Consider the following 16468-nt stretch of genomic DNA (forward strand, 5'->3'; position numbering starts at 1 on the left):
ATTTACAGACTGGAGGAGCCAAGGATCGAACCAACCTTGCAATCAGTAGGTGATCTGCTCTACCTCCTGAGCTACAGCCACCCCCACTGGGACTTGGGGTTCTGGGTGTTCTCCGCCTTCAAGCTGGGGCTCTGGCTGGGTCCTGGTTGGTGTGTCGCAGTTGTGTTATGACCATCACTTTGTTCAGACTAGCATCAGAAATAAGAATAAATAACGTTTGTTATTACTGACATTTGTTGGTAATAACAGTCTGGTGGTCTCTGTCAGAGTACAAGAAGTCATATTTTCATATTTTGGTCGGTGATCATTTAACGCACAGGTGTCGAACTCCAGGCCTCGAGGCCCGCTTTCCTGCTTGTTTTCCAACTAACCTGCCCTTGTAGCTTCTTATTGGCAAAACACACCTGATCCAGGTAATCAGCAGCAGGTAGGGCAGGGATATCTCAAAAAAAGCAGGATACTGGCCCTCGAGGACTGGAGTTTGACACCCCTGATTTAACGGATGCCATAAACTTAAGAAAAATAATTTCCCAGAGCTGACACTAGATGTCGCCTTTGTTGTTCTGTCGTTAGAACTTGTAGGAAGTTCTGCGAGTTTTCAAAGTCAGCACAGACTTCATGTTTGCAGGGATCAGTGGACCTGTGCTCAGCGCGACTGATCTAAAGATCAAATTACATAAAAACACATCGAATGAAAATATTCTGTCTTTATTAAAACCATACAGTGTGTATCCTTTGACATCACATTACAGAGCGAAAAAGCTCATTTGCTCTCACCTGATGTGGCTCTAAGGCGATATTGAGTTTGTCCAGTAGGTGGCAGTGGCTGCTCAGACAATGAGTGACTGATAAAGTAATCGCTTACAAAGTAACGCAGGCCAGCCATGGTAATGGAAGCCGACAGTAACACAGAACTAGTATTGAGGTATGTTTCAGATTAATAAACGTCAGTGTGCACCTGGACGAACATTGTCTTCCTTCAGTGTGTAACAACTTACTGAAGGTTCAACAAATGCTTTCTCAGCAGCTGAGTGCTGTCACTGTTTTGATTTTGTTCAGGTTCTGCTGTCACACTAAACTGTACAGACTGAGAACATGGCAGAAAGTAGAGAAAACAGCTGAAAGAAAATAGTAACGATGAAAAATTGAAATCTGATTTTTCTATTAGCTGGGCGTGCTTCCTTCTACTTTTAACACTTCTTTTTTCAGCAGAGGCACACTGCGCTTTTACGCACGAGTCTAGAGGCACTGTGTCACAGAGCAGAGTGCCATGCAGACCTTCAGTGTATGACGGTGTCCCAGGCACAAGTATCACTGCTGCTACAAGATGATCCTGCTGCTCGCTTTGCTTTCTGTTCTCTGCGGAGAACCAAGTCTGTGCCTGGAGGAGTATGGAGGCTTTACCTTTGATGGAGACATCCGCCAATTTGCCGTTACTTCCAACACGCTTTATATCGCCACAGAGGAGAGGCTGTACCAGCTGAGCCATGATCTGACTCTGATCAACAGTCTGACCCAGAGAGGAATCTTAAAGACCGGAAACCAACAGGATGATGTTCAGTTTTACCGGGTTTCTGACACAGCTGAGTGGAACGATACTTTCAGCATCAACGTGTTGTTGCCTTTCACAAAGAATGACTCTCTGATCAGCTGCGGTGGGACTGACGATGACTGCGGTCACTGCGACGTTCTGGACCTAAAGAACATCTCCAAGCTTCTGTACAGAGAACACATCCAGGTGGGACCTCTGAAGAGCAGCAGCAGGTCAGTCAGCTTTCTGGTGGATGTGAAGAAGAAAACAGAAAATGACACGTATATTCTCACTGCGATACAGAAGAAAGGGACGTTTGAAAAGAGGTGCCCTTCAGATTCCGAAACTATCAACCTTCATAATACAGATAACAAACAGGGTGGAGGTTTATTTTCTCTAACTGATGGAGCTTCGGGCACGCCTAAGATTAAAAATAAAGGTGATGTGGAGTTTGTTGACGGGTTTCAGATTAAATCAACCATCTATCTGTTCTCCAACGTGCTCTCAGCTCAGACAAACAGAGTCCGCCTCATTTGGCTCAAAGGCGAAAAAAGTAAAACTGATACACTCAAGTCTCTGCGGGGCGCGACTCTCAGTGTCTCTGACGGTGAAAGCAGCAGACTCGTGGCCTCCTCGGTCATCCCGGGGGAGCAGCCAGTGCTTTGGAGCGGCGTGTTCAGTGTGGATGGAGGAGACACCGACACCGAGCTGATGGTGTTTGACATCAGCCCTGATTACAGCAGAGCAGGGGACAGAGATCCAGACTTCTACACCTCTGTGCCATCAGAAGTGACGGTGACGGTGGGTCACTGCATAACTTCTAAACATGTTCTGAATGGTTCCTGAATGTAGTCTCCACCTGTGCCTCCACAGTTTCATGTGGACATTCATGAAAGCAAAATGTTCAAAGAGAGGCAGATTACTTTATTACACAGTGTGGTCACAAAACTAGAAACATCAATCGATTCAGACTCAGTCTGCTACTTCACATGAAAATTTAATGTTTGTTTCAAAAAGCAGAATTTGCTCTAAACACCCGTAAAATCTACAATAAATATATATAATAAATGAATGCATATTTGTATTTTTAAAGTAAAAAGAACAGAAGCCAATCATAATAAATAATAACATTATAATATATATAAATACAATCTCACTGAGACCAAACAGAAGACACTTAAAAGACACTTTGTCTCAGGTAATTTCTACAAAAACTCATATTATTTCCAAAGTTGACGACACCAGAAAAAGGAGTCCGAATTACGTAAAGTGCTGGTGTGTCTGCTGGTGCATGTGATGAACAAACTGGGTTTCACTGAATGATGTTCGGCTTCATCAAAGAAAGCTGGAGTCCATAAGACCTAAATTTGTAGGTGTGAGCAGGGATGTAGCACTGCTGTGGGACCCTTTTCTGATCCACATCTCTTGGAAATCTTTTGACTTTTTTTTTCTTTTTAACAAAAAAAAAAAAAAAAAAAAAAAAATCAACCACAGCACTAGTGTTTTCTGTATTACAGTGTAATGGTTAAAAAAAGAGATACTTAAAACTTAAGAAATCTGATAAATTAATTAAGATCACATATATGATGGTGGTGTTTATCCCCCATGTAAATTGACAAGCTCTCTTGTTATAATTGATAAAATCTTCAAGCTTTGTTGCGACTTCATTTTCAGTGGAAAGAAGGCTGTTGAGTGTTGCTGGGTAATAGTTGACCTCAGCTAGTTTTTCAGTATTTTTCCATTTTCTGAAGCCATAATAAATGTAAATAATATATTAAATTGTTAATTGTGAACGTTAAACGAGTTTCCAAACACATTATTTATTTATCAAACTGACATGGCTGTAGCTCAGGTGGTCAGGTGGTCAGCTACTAAGAGGAAGGTTGGTGGTTTGATCCCAGTCTGCTCCGGTCTGAATGCCGCATATCCTTTGGCGAGATACTAACCCCATGTTGCCCTTCAGTACATCCATCTGAGTATGAATGTTAGATAGTGAGCACTTACATCTTAGAAAGCGTGATTGGGTGAATGAATTAGTTGTATAAAGTGCTTTGAGTGCTCAGATAGAGTAGAAAAGCGCTATATAAGAACCAGTCCATTGACACTAACATTAAAGTACTTTGGTTCAGTCGGGCTAATATGTTAAAATACATTTTATTAAATGAGATTTAATCAAATGTTTTATGTCATCAAACACAACATGCACTGATCATGTTCAGTCAGATCAGTGCATGTTGTGGTTTAATACATGAAAACATTTGAGAGTTTGTACTCAGGAAGCCTACAATGGTGACCTGCCTGACAGTGTTTTATTATTGTCCTCTGCAGAGAAAATAAAGTCAATATAATAAGAAAGGTACCTGAATGTCATCTATATCAATATTCAACTTTGGATAATATACTGAAGTATTCATAATTAGAGCTATTTTGTTATATCTTGTAATATATTGCATTATTTAATTTAGCAAAGGTTCTATTCTTACTGTTTTGGAGCAACTGTGATGACATCATTTATTCTGGGATTAATAAAGTATTCTGATTCTGATTTGAACATTTTAACAAAAACTAAATAAGCACATCCATAATTATACAAAGGCCAACTTGCAAACTTTAAAAAATGTAATTGTGTCTTTTAAATATTATTTTATCATCCTGAAATGCACAGGCTTTCTTACAGCTGGTTCAGCATGCAGAGAAGCAAATGCTGCTTAAAGTCAGTGACGATAAACCTTCAGATGAAACTGCTGACAGTACAACTGATTACTTGGAAGAATTTCTATCTGCTTCCATCCAAGCTCCGCTTGTGTTACAATATTTCGCCATCATAACAGCTGCTACTGCTACTTATTTTATTTTTTATCTTCTTCGATACACAAATGTTGCTTTGTTGCTGTGATATGAAGGCAAATCCCATTACGAGATAGACTAAACATTACTAAACCACAACTAAACATTTTCTCTCATTTGTAAGGGGTGTAGGTGGAATGAGAGAGCTGTTACCTTTTTGGAATTATAGTTCAGTCACTCAACCAATTTATTGACACCATTCTAAACATAACAGTGATTACTTGGAAATAAACAAAAAGACACTTTCCATTACAGCATTACAACAGTCCCTCGTACCGGTGGGGCTCTAAATTCCCAGTTCCACTGTCCCCACACTGTCATGCTCCTAGTGAGAGGTCAGTTAATTAGTCACTGACAGAGTTGCTGCTGTGGTGACAGATGTCAGTTATGGTCACTGTGCTCTCATATGACTTGATAAAGATTCATTATCAGTATCCACATACTTCATGAAATGCTGTGAACAAAACACAAATCAGCATCACTCTCTTGAAATAGCAGATTTTTTAATTATATATGAAAAAATTGCATCATAGTCAATTCAGTTTATTGAGCATTATTTCATATTTGAATCATGTTCATGTATGTGATTATACAAGGTGTAAACACAAATAATGGATGTGCTGTTTGGGTTCATAAATTTAAAGCACTTCATTAGGTTTGGAGTGATGACAGCTTACTTCTATTTTAACCATCTTGAGTTCTAATCTAAAGATATCTAAAGTATCAGATCTGATGATCAGTGTGTTTGTTTCTCGGCCAAAGGTCCTGAAACCAAAGGCAGTCCTCTTCAGGCACAGCTACATGACCTCTGTGCTGGCAGTGAGGCAGAGAGGCTGGATGGTTTTCTTCATTGGGACAGGAGACGGGCAGCTCATTAAGGTGTGTATGAAACGAAACTTCTAAAGTACCATTACATCAGTACATCTAAATGCCATTTCATCATCCTGAAATGTGCTGGATTCCTCCCATGAAACAAACATGAAAAATAGTTCTGTCACCAAAATATATTTGTTGAATTAGCATCTATTAATAAAATCACAAACAACCACTGACCCAAAATAAATAACAAACAAAGCTTTTTAAAGGCAAATAATTTATGATTTTTTTAGCTTGCTTATTTGAACCAGTCTCATTTTATTTCATTGTTGAAGTCTTTGCTGCAAACTGCAGTCACTTGTGGTTTCACTTGTGTGCTCTCAGTCTCACTGTGAGTTCATCTGCTCACACACATGCAGGTGTTGTTTGTGGAGTGGAGAGATGAGAGATGTGACCATGAAAGCACTAAAAGCTTCTAAACAAGTATTTTACTGATATGACGAAAGTTAGAAAGTAAACAAGAAGAAGTTTGAAATGTAGTGAGAAACTATTGAAAACATACAAATAAGAAAACTGTTGATGTTGCAGGTTTTAAATACCTCCAGACTGCTCTCTTCCCGTTATCTTCCTCAGGGCTATGTTAGTTCTCACCAGTTAGCAACAGGTACACAGCTGCTAACATTTGAAACATTAAACACTGAACATCACAGGACTGATTAGCTTGACCCACACCTGATCTCACTTTTTGAACCATGACTGGAAGAATCTCTGATGCTAATATCAGACTGATGCATTGCTAGTGTTGGCTACCTATATGTTACTATGGTGGGATTCACTGTCTCTGCTGTTGGTAATCCCATAGAGACGCTGAGGCCTGTACATGATCAATATTTGTCAAAATGTGTCACGGTCTGCGGAGACAGGCGGTGTGTGTGACGGACCCAGGTGCGTACACAAGTGAGTAGACGGGAGTGAACTTAACAGAAAGCGAGCCTTTATTGTGGCTGAAGACAAAGTGTACAAACAAAGCAGGGACAGCGTGACTAAACTAGACTATAACTAAACTGGGAAAACTAGTACTGTGACAAACTAAGAAGACTCAGAGACTATGATGATAACTGCACAGACTGACCGTGAGAACACAGATGACAAGACCCAGACTGCATGAAACACAGAGACTAAATACACATGAGGGATGATCAGGGGAAGTGGCCACACATGGGAGCACAGCTGACACACATGAACCTAACGACAGAACAGGAGAGGTGAAACCAAATACACTGACATTGAATACAGACTTTCAAAGTAAAACAGGAAACATGGAGATTAGACATGACATGAACTAAACATAATGACGCATGAACCAGGGAAACTTAGAGGGAGAGATGACATAAACAACTAAGGAACAAAGGACTAAACAGCAATCTCAAAATAAACCAGGGAACAAATGAATAAAAAAGAGATACATAAACTCAAAACACTGGGTCACACGACCCAGCCCATGACAAAATGAGGTTGTCCAACACAAATATGATAAGATGGCGACTGAGTTTTTTGTATGAGTGAAGACTTCGGCCCTGCTATGACACAGTCAGAAACACAATTTTTATCCTAAAAAGAAGAAGGAGATACTTTTTTCTCTTTTTTTGGGGAGGTGTTTTTATTGAATTATGGCTCTTTTGGTAAATGAAACCACTCGGATGCAGTTGAAGTGCAGACTTTCAGCTTTAGTTCACTCGGCTGACCATAAAGATTGCATAAAAATGTCAGGAATTAAATCTCCAAAAGTTGATTCTGTTCATCTGAACGTAGCGTTTTCAGTGGGAGAAAGGTTTCGTCACTCAGGCCGATACTTTCTCAGCAATGCAAAGCCCCCAGCATCTAACATCACCATGGAGGAGAGGAAGGCACTCACATCACTTGGTAATGACAACAACATTATCATCCTTCCAGCAGACAAGGGTAGGTGCACAGTTTTGCTAAACCAGAAAGTCTATCATGAGAAAATTTTGTTACTGCTCGGTGATGAAAATACTTATGAGCCCCTGAAACGAGACCCAGGCAGTGGCTACAGGAAGAGGGTGATAGACTGTCAGAAGCAGTTAGAACGAGACAATGCTATTGACCGGACCTCATACCACAGGCTACACCCAGGGGAATCTACACCAAGTCTGTATGGTTTACTAAAGATACATAAACAGGGTACACCTTTAAGACCGATTGTCTATATGATCAACTCGGTCACCTATAACATCTCCAAGTTTCTGGCTTCGATCCTCAACCCGCTGGTAGGCAGCTCTGAGCACCACGACCAGAACACCCTGGATTTTGTTGAGAAGGTGAGAGATGTTACCATGGAGGCAGATGAAACCATGGTCAAATGCGATGTTACATCTCTCTTCACTTGCATCCCAGTCACGGAAGCGTTGGAGGTAGTTCGTAAGACATTACAGGATGACCCCAACCTCAGCAACAGGACCACTCTCAGCATCGACCAAGTGTGTTTGCTTTTGGTACTGTGTCTTCATTCCACCTACTTCACATACAAGGGTCAGTTCTTCCCTGTACAAATTGGCCACGATGGGTGAAACTGGGGAACCCATCGCACACCCATGTTTCTGCCTGTAGCAGTGGAAAAGAGGGCTTTGCTATCCTACCCTGGAACACCACCAAGTCATTGGTTCAGATATGTGGATGACACCTGGATGAAAATCAAATCTCAGGACGTACTACATTTCACGGATCACATTAACTCTGTGGACCGACACATCAAATTCACCAGGGAGGATGTGAAAAGTGGAAGTTTAGCCTTCTTAGACTGTGCGATTTCCATCAGTAATGGGGGACATCTAAAAGCTGATGTGTACTGTAAACCTACGCATACGGATCAGTATTTAAGGTTTGACTCTCATCATCCACTGGAGCATAAATTGGGTGTCATCAGGACGCTACAACATAGAGCCAACACCATCCCCAGAGGAGCAGAAGAACATGACATCAAGAAGGCCCTGAGTACATATGGTTATCACAGCTGGACATTTGTCAAAGCTGGCAAGGCACCTAAAGAAAGCTCCAGCTGATCCAGGAGAGAAGGACAACTGCTGCCTAAGCGAAAACCTGTAGTGATCCCATATGTGTCAGGAGTATTGGAACAGTTGAGATGCATTTTTTCTAAACACCGGGTCTCTGTAGCTTTCAAACCCCAAAACACGCAGCGCCAAAAATTGGTCCACCCCAAGGATCGGGTCCCCCGACACAAACAGAGTAACATAGTGTACGCTGTTAAGTGCCAGGAGGATTGCCAGGATTTATACATCAGGGAAACCAAACAACCTCTGGCGAAGCGAATGGCACAACACAGAAGAGCTACCTCATCAGGCCAGGACTCTGCTTATAAGATTGGGGAAACCTGCAGTCAGCTGAGACTGAAGAAGTCACTTGGATAAGTGACGAAACGTTTCTCCCACTGAAAACACAACGTCCAGATGAACAGAACCAACTTTTGGAGATTTACTTACCTGGATGATTGAACATGCATCAAGACGTCAGGAATTAAAGCACTTTCAACATAATCCCTTCATTTCAGGGGCTGAAAAGTAACTGGACTTGGTTGAAAACACTTTGCTGGCAATGACAGCCTGTGGGTTTCCTCCTCTTTAATGCCCTGCCACGCCTTGTTGTTGCTTGTTTGTGTGCCTTTTGTCTGAAGTTTAGTCTTCAACAAGTGAAATGCTTAGTTGGAACAAGATCAGGTAACTGACTTGGCCATATGGGAATATTCCACTTCTTTGCTTTAATAAACTCCCGGGTTGCTTTGGCTGTATGTTTTGGGTCATTGTCCATCTGTAGTATGAAACACGCCCCAACTAATTTGACTGCATTTAGCTGGATTTGAGCAGACAGTAAGTCTCTGAACACCACAGAGTTCATTCAGCTGCTTCTGTCCTGTGTCACATCATAAATAGACAATAATGTCCCAGTTCCACTGGCAGCCATGCACGCCATCACACGCCCTCCATCATGTTTCACAGATGATGTACAGATGTTTTCGCAGCTTAAAGATGGCTCATTTAACCTGCATGGAGAGCTCTTTTGACTGCATGTTGTCTGTTCGCAGCAAGATCTTCCAAATACAAGCACCACTCCTCAAATCAACTCCAGGCCTTTTATCTACTCAACTGATCATCACATGGTGAAGGAATTGCCCACATCTGCCCATGAAATAGCCTTTTAGTCATTTATCCAATTACTTTTGGTCCCTTTAAACAGAGGATGGCACATGTTAAGGAGCTGAAACTCTTCATCCAGTTTGAATGTGGATACCTTTAAATGAAAGCCAAGAGTCTACACATTATGCCTATATCTATTATATAACTGCAAGTCGAATATGTTTCAGCACAAAGTAAAATTAAATAAATAAATTCTTGTTTTCACAAATTCTTGTTGTCAGCTGTCTGTGGACAGGAAGTATCACGCCGCCTGTCCCACGGTGCTCTACAGGACCAGTGATGACCGCAAAGTGATTCCCAAATTACATCTGGATCCAGTGGATCGTAAACATGTGTATGTGCCATTTAGAAACCAGGTACTTATATTATTTACTGATTATCTTAATGTCACATGTACCTGTGCTGCATTTTAAAGTGTTTGTTGTTCTAGATGAAGCGAGTTCCTGTGTCAAAATACAGCACGTACACAAATGTGCAGGAGTGTTGGTCTGCACAGGATGCATACTGTGGTTGGTGTGGCTCTAAAAGCAGGTGAGAGAAACAACATGTGCAGCTGACGTCTTCAAACAATTCTGGACTTGGTGATCATTTCTTCTTCTTCTCCTAGCTGCACATTTGAAGATGACTGCACAGATTCAGACTGGCTGTCCATTCCTGATGAGTCCCAACACAAAATGATTTCCCACAAAGTTGAAAAGGACACAAATGGACAGGTACAGCTTACAAACACACTCAGGACTGTGATCATTTGTGGCTTTCAGGTATTTGTCACTTATGTTCTTCATTTTCAGGTTTTACTAAAAATCCACACACACCTGACTGTGGGCCAGAAAGTGTCATCCAACTTTACCTGTCAGTTCGCTGCAAGGTCCGGCTCAATTTGTGCTCCGAATAACCCTCCTCCACAGTTCCCACAATGCACCTGCATCCTGTCTGATCGTACACTTCCTGCTGATGGTCAGTGACTTTTCATGAATTAAATACTTTGCAGTCAGACCTACTTACTGATTTGCAACATCTCCCAACCAGCAAAATAGAAACATTACAGAGCTGACTCTGACAGATGAATACTCTTTACTAGTTGACAAATCTGAGCTGTTCGTTATTATAAACTGTGCAACTCATTACACATATGTTTAAATATTAGTAATTGAAGGCTATGACATTGATCATGTTATTTTTTTATTTAACAGGTCTGCATGTCACAGTGAAATTTAGACTTGGTTCAACACAACTATCAGAACAGCTGAGGTTGACCAACTGCTCTGACATCAGTGGACCACCAAGTTCAGTCTTGTAAGTTCAAGTCCAGATTATAAAGATTATGAAGATGGATCACTAATAACACAACATTATGTGTCATCACCAAGAAGAATGCATTACTACTGAGGAGTCTCTTTGTTGTATGTTGTATTTTTGGACATAATCATTTTCTTGATGATTTCAACACTAATATGTGATTGTTTCTCTTCAGGTGTCAGCAGTGCGTCAAAGCTGGTTGTAGATGGAACATAAACAGATGTTCCTGGGCCGATCAAACAGAGATCAATGTAATAATTCATGTCTTTAGTTTACCTAGTTCAGGATTTTCTTCATTAAATCTTCCACTTTAAGTTTACATTACTTTTGAGATTTGTCTACCATTATTAAGAGTGGATTGGTCTAACGTTCAGATATCTATGGCTTCACAAAAGCAGCAATATTATATACAATAATATGTTAACTGATTATGACAACTCACAAATGCAAATTCAGTTGCTTGACAAAAATTTAGATTAAATTTTTTCCTTGTAAATAAGACAGAAGTTCCATTCTCATCAGTTCTACATAGTTTCTTTAGTCAGTGACATTAAACCTGCCATATTGATTCTCTCTGCTTCCTCCTGCAGGACAGTGTTTGCCAAAATGTGCAGTCTGGGAAGAACTTCTCTGTGAGTCTGAACCTCAGTCCTCAAACTCGTTGTTCCTCTGACACCTTATTCATGTTCATCAGAGCTTCTAACATCAGCAGATGGCACTGGATTAAAACTGATCATTTTGTGTCTTACTGTCAGATCCCAGAGATCTCCTCCATCACTCCCAGTGTGGTGTCTTTCTACGGTAGAAACCACGCAGTGCTGTCAGGTCGTAACCTCGATGATGTGACTGCAGTGAGGATCCAGGCAGATACTGACTGTACTCCAAAAGAGTGAGTCACTTTACACACACACTTGTTTAAATAATTGTCTGTCTGAAATCAAAGAATGGTTAAATGACAGTTTCCTCCAGTTAAATACAGATAAAACAGAAACTTTGACTATTGCTCCTGATCACGTTCTCAGAAATTAGGCAGCATATCAGTTTTTTAGGCCCTTTATTTCAGTCGAGTCTCAGAAACTTAGGTGTTCTATTTGACAGTTCAATGTCTCTTGAGAAACACTCTAAACAATTGGTCCAGAACTGTTTTTATCATTTCTAAACTCAGACTACTGGTGTCAAAGGCAGAACTTGAGATGATTATTCATCCTTTTATCTCTTCTCGTTTCGATTATTGTAACGGTCTTTATACCTTTCTCAACAAATCAGCTTTGGATCGCCTTCAGACTGTACAGAATGCTGCGGCAAGACTTTTAACTGGCACAAACAAAAGGTCACATATTACTGTTGGTTTGGCTTCTCTTCATTGGTTGCCAATAAATTTAAAGGGTTCATTTTAAAATTTTAGCCCTAACTTTTAGAGCTCTGCATGGCTCCCCAGTACATCTCTGACCTGTTGAAACCTCGTGCTTCATCCCGAGCACTTAGGTCATCAGGTCAGAGGTTACTGTTGGTCCCACATACGAGATTCAAAACACGTTGGGGTCGGGCTTTTCAGGCACTAGCACCAAGGCTGTGGAACTCTCTTCCAATGTCTTTATGCTGTCTAGACTCCATTGACTCCTTTAAGAAGCAGCTGAAGACATTTTTATACAAACAAGCTTTTAATTAATTTTTTTAAATATTTTATATTATTTTATTTATATTTCTGGTTTTATTATGAAGCACTTTGAGATTTTTATCTGTGAAATGTGCTATATAAATACATTTTACTTACTTACATGTGAGAGTTTGTGCTTTGGATATAAATGACATGTTAAAGAGCAGAAATGTTTCCAGGGAAACATCAGCCACATTATAAACTCACATATTCTACAGTTTAACAGCTTTTATGAGCGACCATCTAGTTTTATGAATGAGGACAGCTTTTTCCTAAAGAAACTGGAAACTCTTTTTGTTGAAGTTCTTCCACTAAAATGAAGTCCTCATGATGTTTTATATGTGCTATCAAATGTAGATAATAATGTGTAGCTTTGGGGGGTTTAGGCTCCTTGGTCAAAAATATTATTTTTCATCTACAGTGAAAAGCGTCAATCTGAAAATGATGAATAAACACCTGAAGTTAAAATGTCACACATTTTGCATGTCATCACCGTTGCTCAGGGAGACTGTCAGAGTGTAAACCTCAAACTAAAGCTGAGTGTTTTGCTTCTTTATGCATTTGTGGACTTTAAAGTAAATGTTCACTATTTTGTGGAATGATCTGCCTCTATGAGCTTGTCTTTAAATCTGGATTTACTGTTTACTTTGTAATCCAAATAAAATAAAGGATGTATTAAACTCATAAAACACAGATTAACATTTAATCGTTTTAAGGAAGACTTTGCTGCTCAGCTTTCCTGGGGTTTTCTGCATGTTGTGATGATGTTAGTGACTCTGTTTCTCTCTTTGTGTTCTGGTCAGATCTCCTGTTTGGGACAACACTGGTTTCAGTCTGATGTTCCACATTCCCACTTCAGATATCAAAGGTGTGGTCAACGTATGTCTTCTCCTCCCAGATGGTCGTTGCCATGGAAAAGCTAAAATCACCTACAGCTCATTACCATCATGCACCAACATTACTCCCAGCAGCAGCTGGATCAGGTTTAGTTTTGCTGAAACCTCCTAAAAAACACAGAAGATACAGAACTTCTATCTGTTAACGTCTCAGAAAGTGTTTTGACATCATATCAGTATCATGTGGTGCTACATCCTGCTGTAAGAGAACAGATATATTTATCATAAGAGGAAGGAAGTTTTTGCATTGGTTTGACCTCAGCTGGTTTTACTGAACCTCATGGTTGAGAAAGCAGTATCTGTCACCCTAAGACTACTTCCTGTTGGAGTCCGCAGCTCTGTAGCTTCAGTCAGCCACCTTTTTTTGCTCTGCTATCTGCAGAATGAATACATGGCGTAATTTGTTAGCTTTTGAGTCCATCACACACTTTAGTTTGCAGCATATCATCTATGCTAAAGTAATCATTCAGTCCTTCGAATTCAGATGCGGACTACACTAGTATGTGGAGAACTCTTAGTTCAAGTGAAACATTGTTAATAGTATAAAACTGGCATCTTCTTTACCTCCTACAACTCCTTCCCCCACCTGTGCAAGTGCATGTATGTGAATGAGCGCACCTTCATTCCCACCCAGACCTGCAAGCTTTGCTCTTTCATGTTGGATCAGCTCCAGATAGCAATAAGTCCTATTAGTGAGTTTCTTAATCAAGCTGAAAACAACAGTAACATCTAAACATAAAAAGATCTTTATTAAATGAAAACTGTTAAATTTGGAGGAAATGTTTTTGGACATCTCTCACGACTCTATCAAATAAATCATGTTTAAAACACAGTTTGAATAATTCACACTGTTAAGCATTGATAAAAAGTGGGTTATGCTTACTGTTCGAAAGGAGTGTGGGATAGGATGATTTTTTTCCTTGCTGTCCCTCTGCTCTGACTAAATCCTGCTTCTTCTCCTGCAGTGGGAAGAGGAAGATCACACTCATGGGGTCTCACCTTAACTTTGTTGAAGGGCTCGTCCACAGCCACGCAATGCAGGATGTCAGACTTCCCAGAAACATCAGCTCTCAGGTGGGTCTGTAGACACAAACAATGTGCCTTTGAAATGACATCAAGATGTTTTCATACATGAGCTCTGAACATTTTTTGGAGGATCAGATCTGGAGCTCTGACAAACCCATGTCATAATCTTATGTCCTGCTTTAGTCATGTCGTGCTGTCTTTTGTGTTTATTTAATTTCATTGCAGTACCTCACCTACGATTCACCTGCAGCTAGGAGTTTTTCTAGCAGCACTCTGTTTGTGAAACTAGCCAATGAAACCTTAGCCTGCTCCACAAAACTCTCCTACGTTCCAGACCCTGAGTTTACCAGCTTCACAGTTATAAGGACAGGGGAAGATGTGCGCATCACCATTCAGGTAATATTTTCTTGAGCTACACATGCTCAAACATGTGACGTCTGTTCATCAGAGCTCAGCTTTTGTTTCCCTTGATGTTTCAGAAAAAAGAAGACAACCTGGAGATGATGATAGAAGAGTTATCAGTGTGGGGCGTTCAAGACAATACAAAATACCAGTGCATCGTGGAAGCCAAAGAAACCTGGACCAACACTGACTTTTTCACCTGTGGATTTAAAAGCCCATCCAACCATGAATTTGAGGAGTTACTGGTAAATCTTTCTTTTATGCCACTCCAAGAGAGATAAGTAAGTTTTCTAGAGGAGAAACCTGAAACTGAGATAACCATGTATCATGAGGCCAAACAGACCTTTTCAGCTGTATTCGTAACAAACAGTTGCTTTCAAACTTCAAAATGATATTTATGCATACAATAAAGATTTTGACCCATTGCTCAGGTGAGACCTCCCTCTGTAAAATGTTTCTCTTTATTTTGTAGATAAAGTATGGTGACAGGACAGTAAGTCTTGGGCTTGAGTCCCAGTTACACAAAGCCCTTCAGATATTGCGTTTCATGCTGATACCCTGTGTTATTGCAGGTAAGTAACAGAAATGTTTCTTTTCTACAGTTATGTATTCTTAGACAACATGATGCAAAATGATTGTTTTACACCACTTTCCACTTTGATTTCAGCAGAAATAATAGAAAAGTTTTTCTTCTCCACTTTATGGATGATGTTTCAGTTTAAATGAGTTACTGTTTGTCTTTCAGTGTTGGTGATTATCTATTTCTGGCAGAAGAGACTCACCGTTGAGATGAATAAGCTCTGACCACTGACCAGCCTGAGTGTTCTTGGGAAAAGTTTGTCTTAGGATAGACATTGTAAAGCTTCCTGCAGAGTTTGCTTTGTTTTATTTTTTCTTTCTCTCTTTACGATTTTAATTATACTGCAAATGTGTTTTAACTGAAATCATATTATCAGGACACAAATAACAAATTATTTCATCTGTTGTATCCTTTATCTTTTGCATATTTAGTGTAACAGGTTTTAAATGTGATGTTTTTTCTTACAAGTAAAAAATATGTGGGACATCTGGGTCCATAAGTATTTGGACAACTACACAATTTTTGCTTCAGTTCATGAAGTTTAACAAAATTATTACAAAGCTATTTAGGAACTGAAACTATTTTTCTTTGTAGTTTCCATTTTCAGATACTTTGGTTCTTCATAAACGGGCAAAATAAACTTTTATTTCATGCTAAATGTTGTAGGCCAACAGTGACCCCTGGTGGCTAAAATGAATTTGGAGGTTTTACACCTCACAGGATTTGTGTTAATAAAATAATCATCATAATTTAAAAATCACACACAACTCTTTTCTTCCAAACTGAAATTTGCATTATTATCAGCAGGAGAGCACTGAAGTCTGAAGTGATTTTAGATTACAATATGGTGAATGAAGGTAAGATTGATGAACAATATATCTAATATAGTAGATAACGGTGTCATTACATATTTTTCAAAACAAAAACAGTACACTATCAAAAAAAATCACCAAAATCATTACAATGCTTTCTTTTATGTTGCTAAGATAGAAGGAGCACTTTGAAGCTTCATAAATGTAGAAAATGCAAAAGGGGAGGACAGATGGAGGGCAGTTAATGAGTTATGAAGTGCAGAGGGTTAGTAAGGAGGAAGTGAGGGCAGAAGAAGAATGAATAAGTGTACTGGTGCCAATTTTAAAGAACAAGGATTATGTGCAGAGCTGTGATAACTACAGAGGGATGAAG

The 16468-nt window shown here is 39.8% G+C and overlaps 1 protein-coding gene across 2 annotated transcripts; it reads left to right on the plus strand.

The window, feature by feature from the left end:
• Nucleotides 1-1016: 1016 nt before the first annotated feature.
• Nucleotides 1017-16015, plus strand: LOC120434059 (plexin-C1-like). 2 transcript variants are annotated; one of them, XM_039601508.1, is made up of 17 exons: nt 1800-2076; nt 2166-2332; nt 5141-5257; nt 9645-9779; nt 9854-9954; nt 10031-10136; nt 10215-10380; nt 10617-10719; nt 10898-10973; nt 11313-11354; nt 11478-11611; nt 13183-13362; nt 14241-14349; nt 14527-14697; nt 14781-14948; nt 15176-15275; nt 15449-16015. In XM_039601508.1, the coding sequence occupies exons 1-17, from the start codon at nt 1935-1937 to the stop codon at nt 15505-15507; spliced, it is 2076 nt and encodes a 691-aa protein (XP_039457442.1). In that variant the 5' UTR covers nt 1800-1934; the 3' UTR covers nt 15508-16015. The 2 variants fall into 2 exon arrangements, with proteins under 2 accessions (XP_039457441.1, XP_039457442.1); XM_039601507.1 differs by having other exon boundaries at nt 1017-2332.
• Nucleotides 16016-16468: the final 453 nt, after the last annotated feature.

Source organism: Oreochromis aureus, linkage group 17 (assembly GCF_013358895.1).
Source record: "Oreochromis aureus strain Israel breed Guangdong linkage group 17, ZZ_aureus, whole genome shotgun sequence".
Lineage (NCBI taxonomy): Eukaryota > Metazoa > Chordata > Actinopteri > Cichliformes > Cichlidae > Oreochromis > Oreochromis aureus.

Bases quoted from the DNA above. Each gene is read 5' to 3' on its own strand.
- LOC120434059 (XM_039601507.1), top strand. From the start codon at position 1,328: ATGATCCTGCTGCTCGCTTTGCTTTCTGTTCTCTGCGGAGAACCAAGT. The intron at 2,333-5,140 runs GTGGGTCACTGC...TCTCGGCCAAAG, and splicing joins CATCAGAAGTGACGGTGACG to GTCCTGAAACCAAAGGCAGT. The intron at 14,350-14,526 runs GTGGGTCTGTAG...ATTTCATTGCAG, and splicing joins CCAGAAACATCAGCTCTCAG to TACCTCACCTACGATTCACC.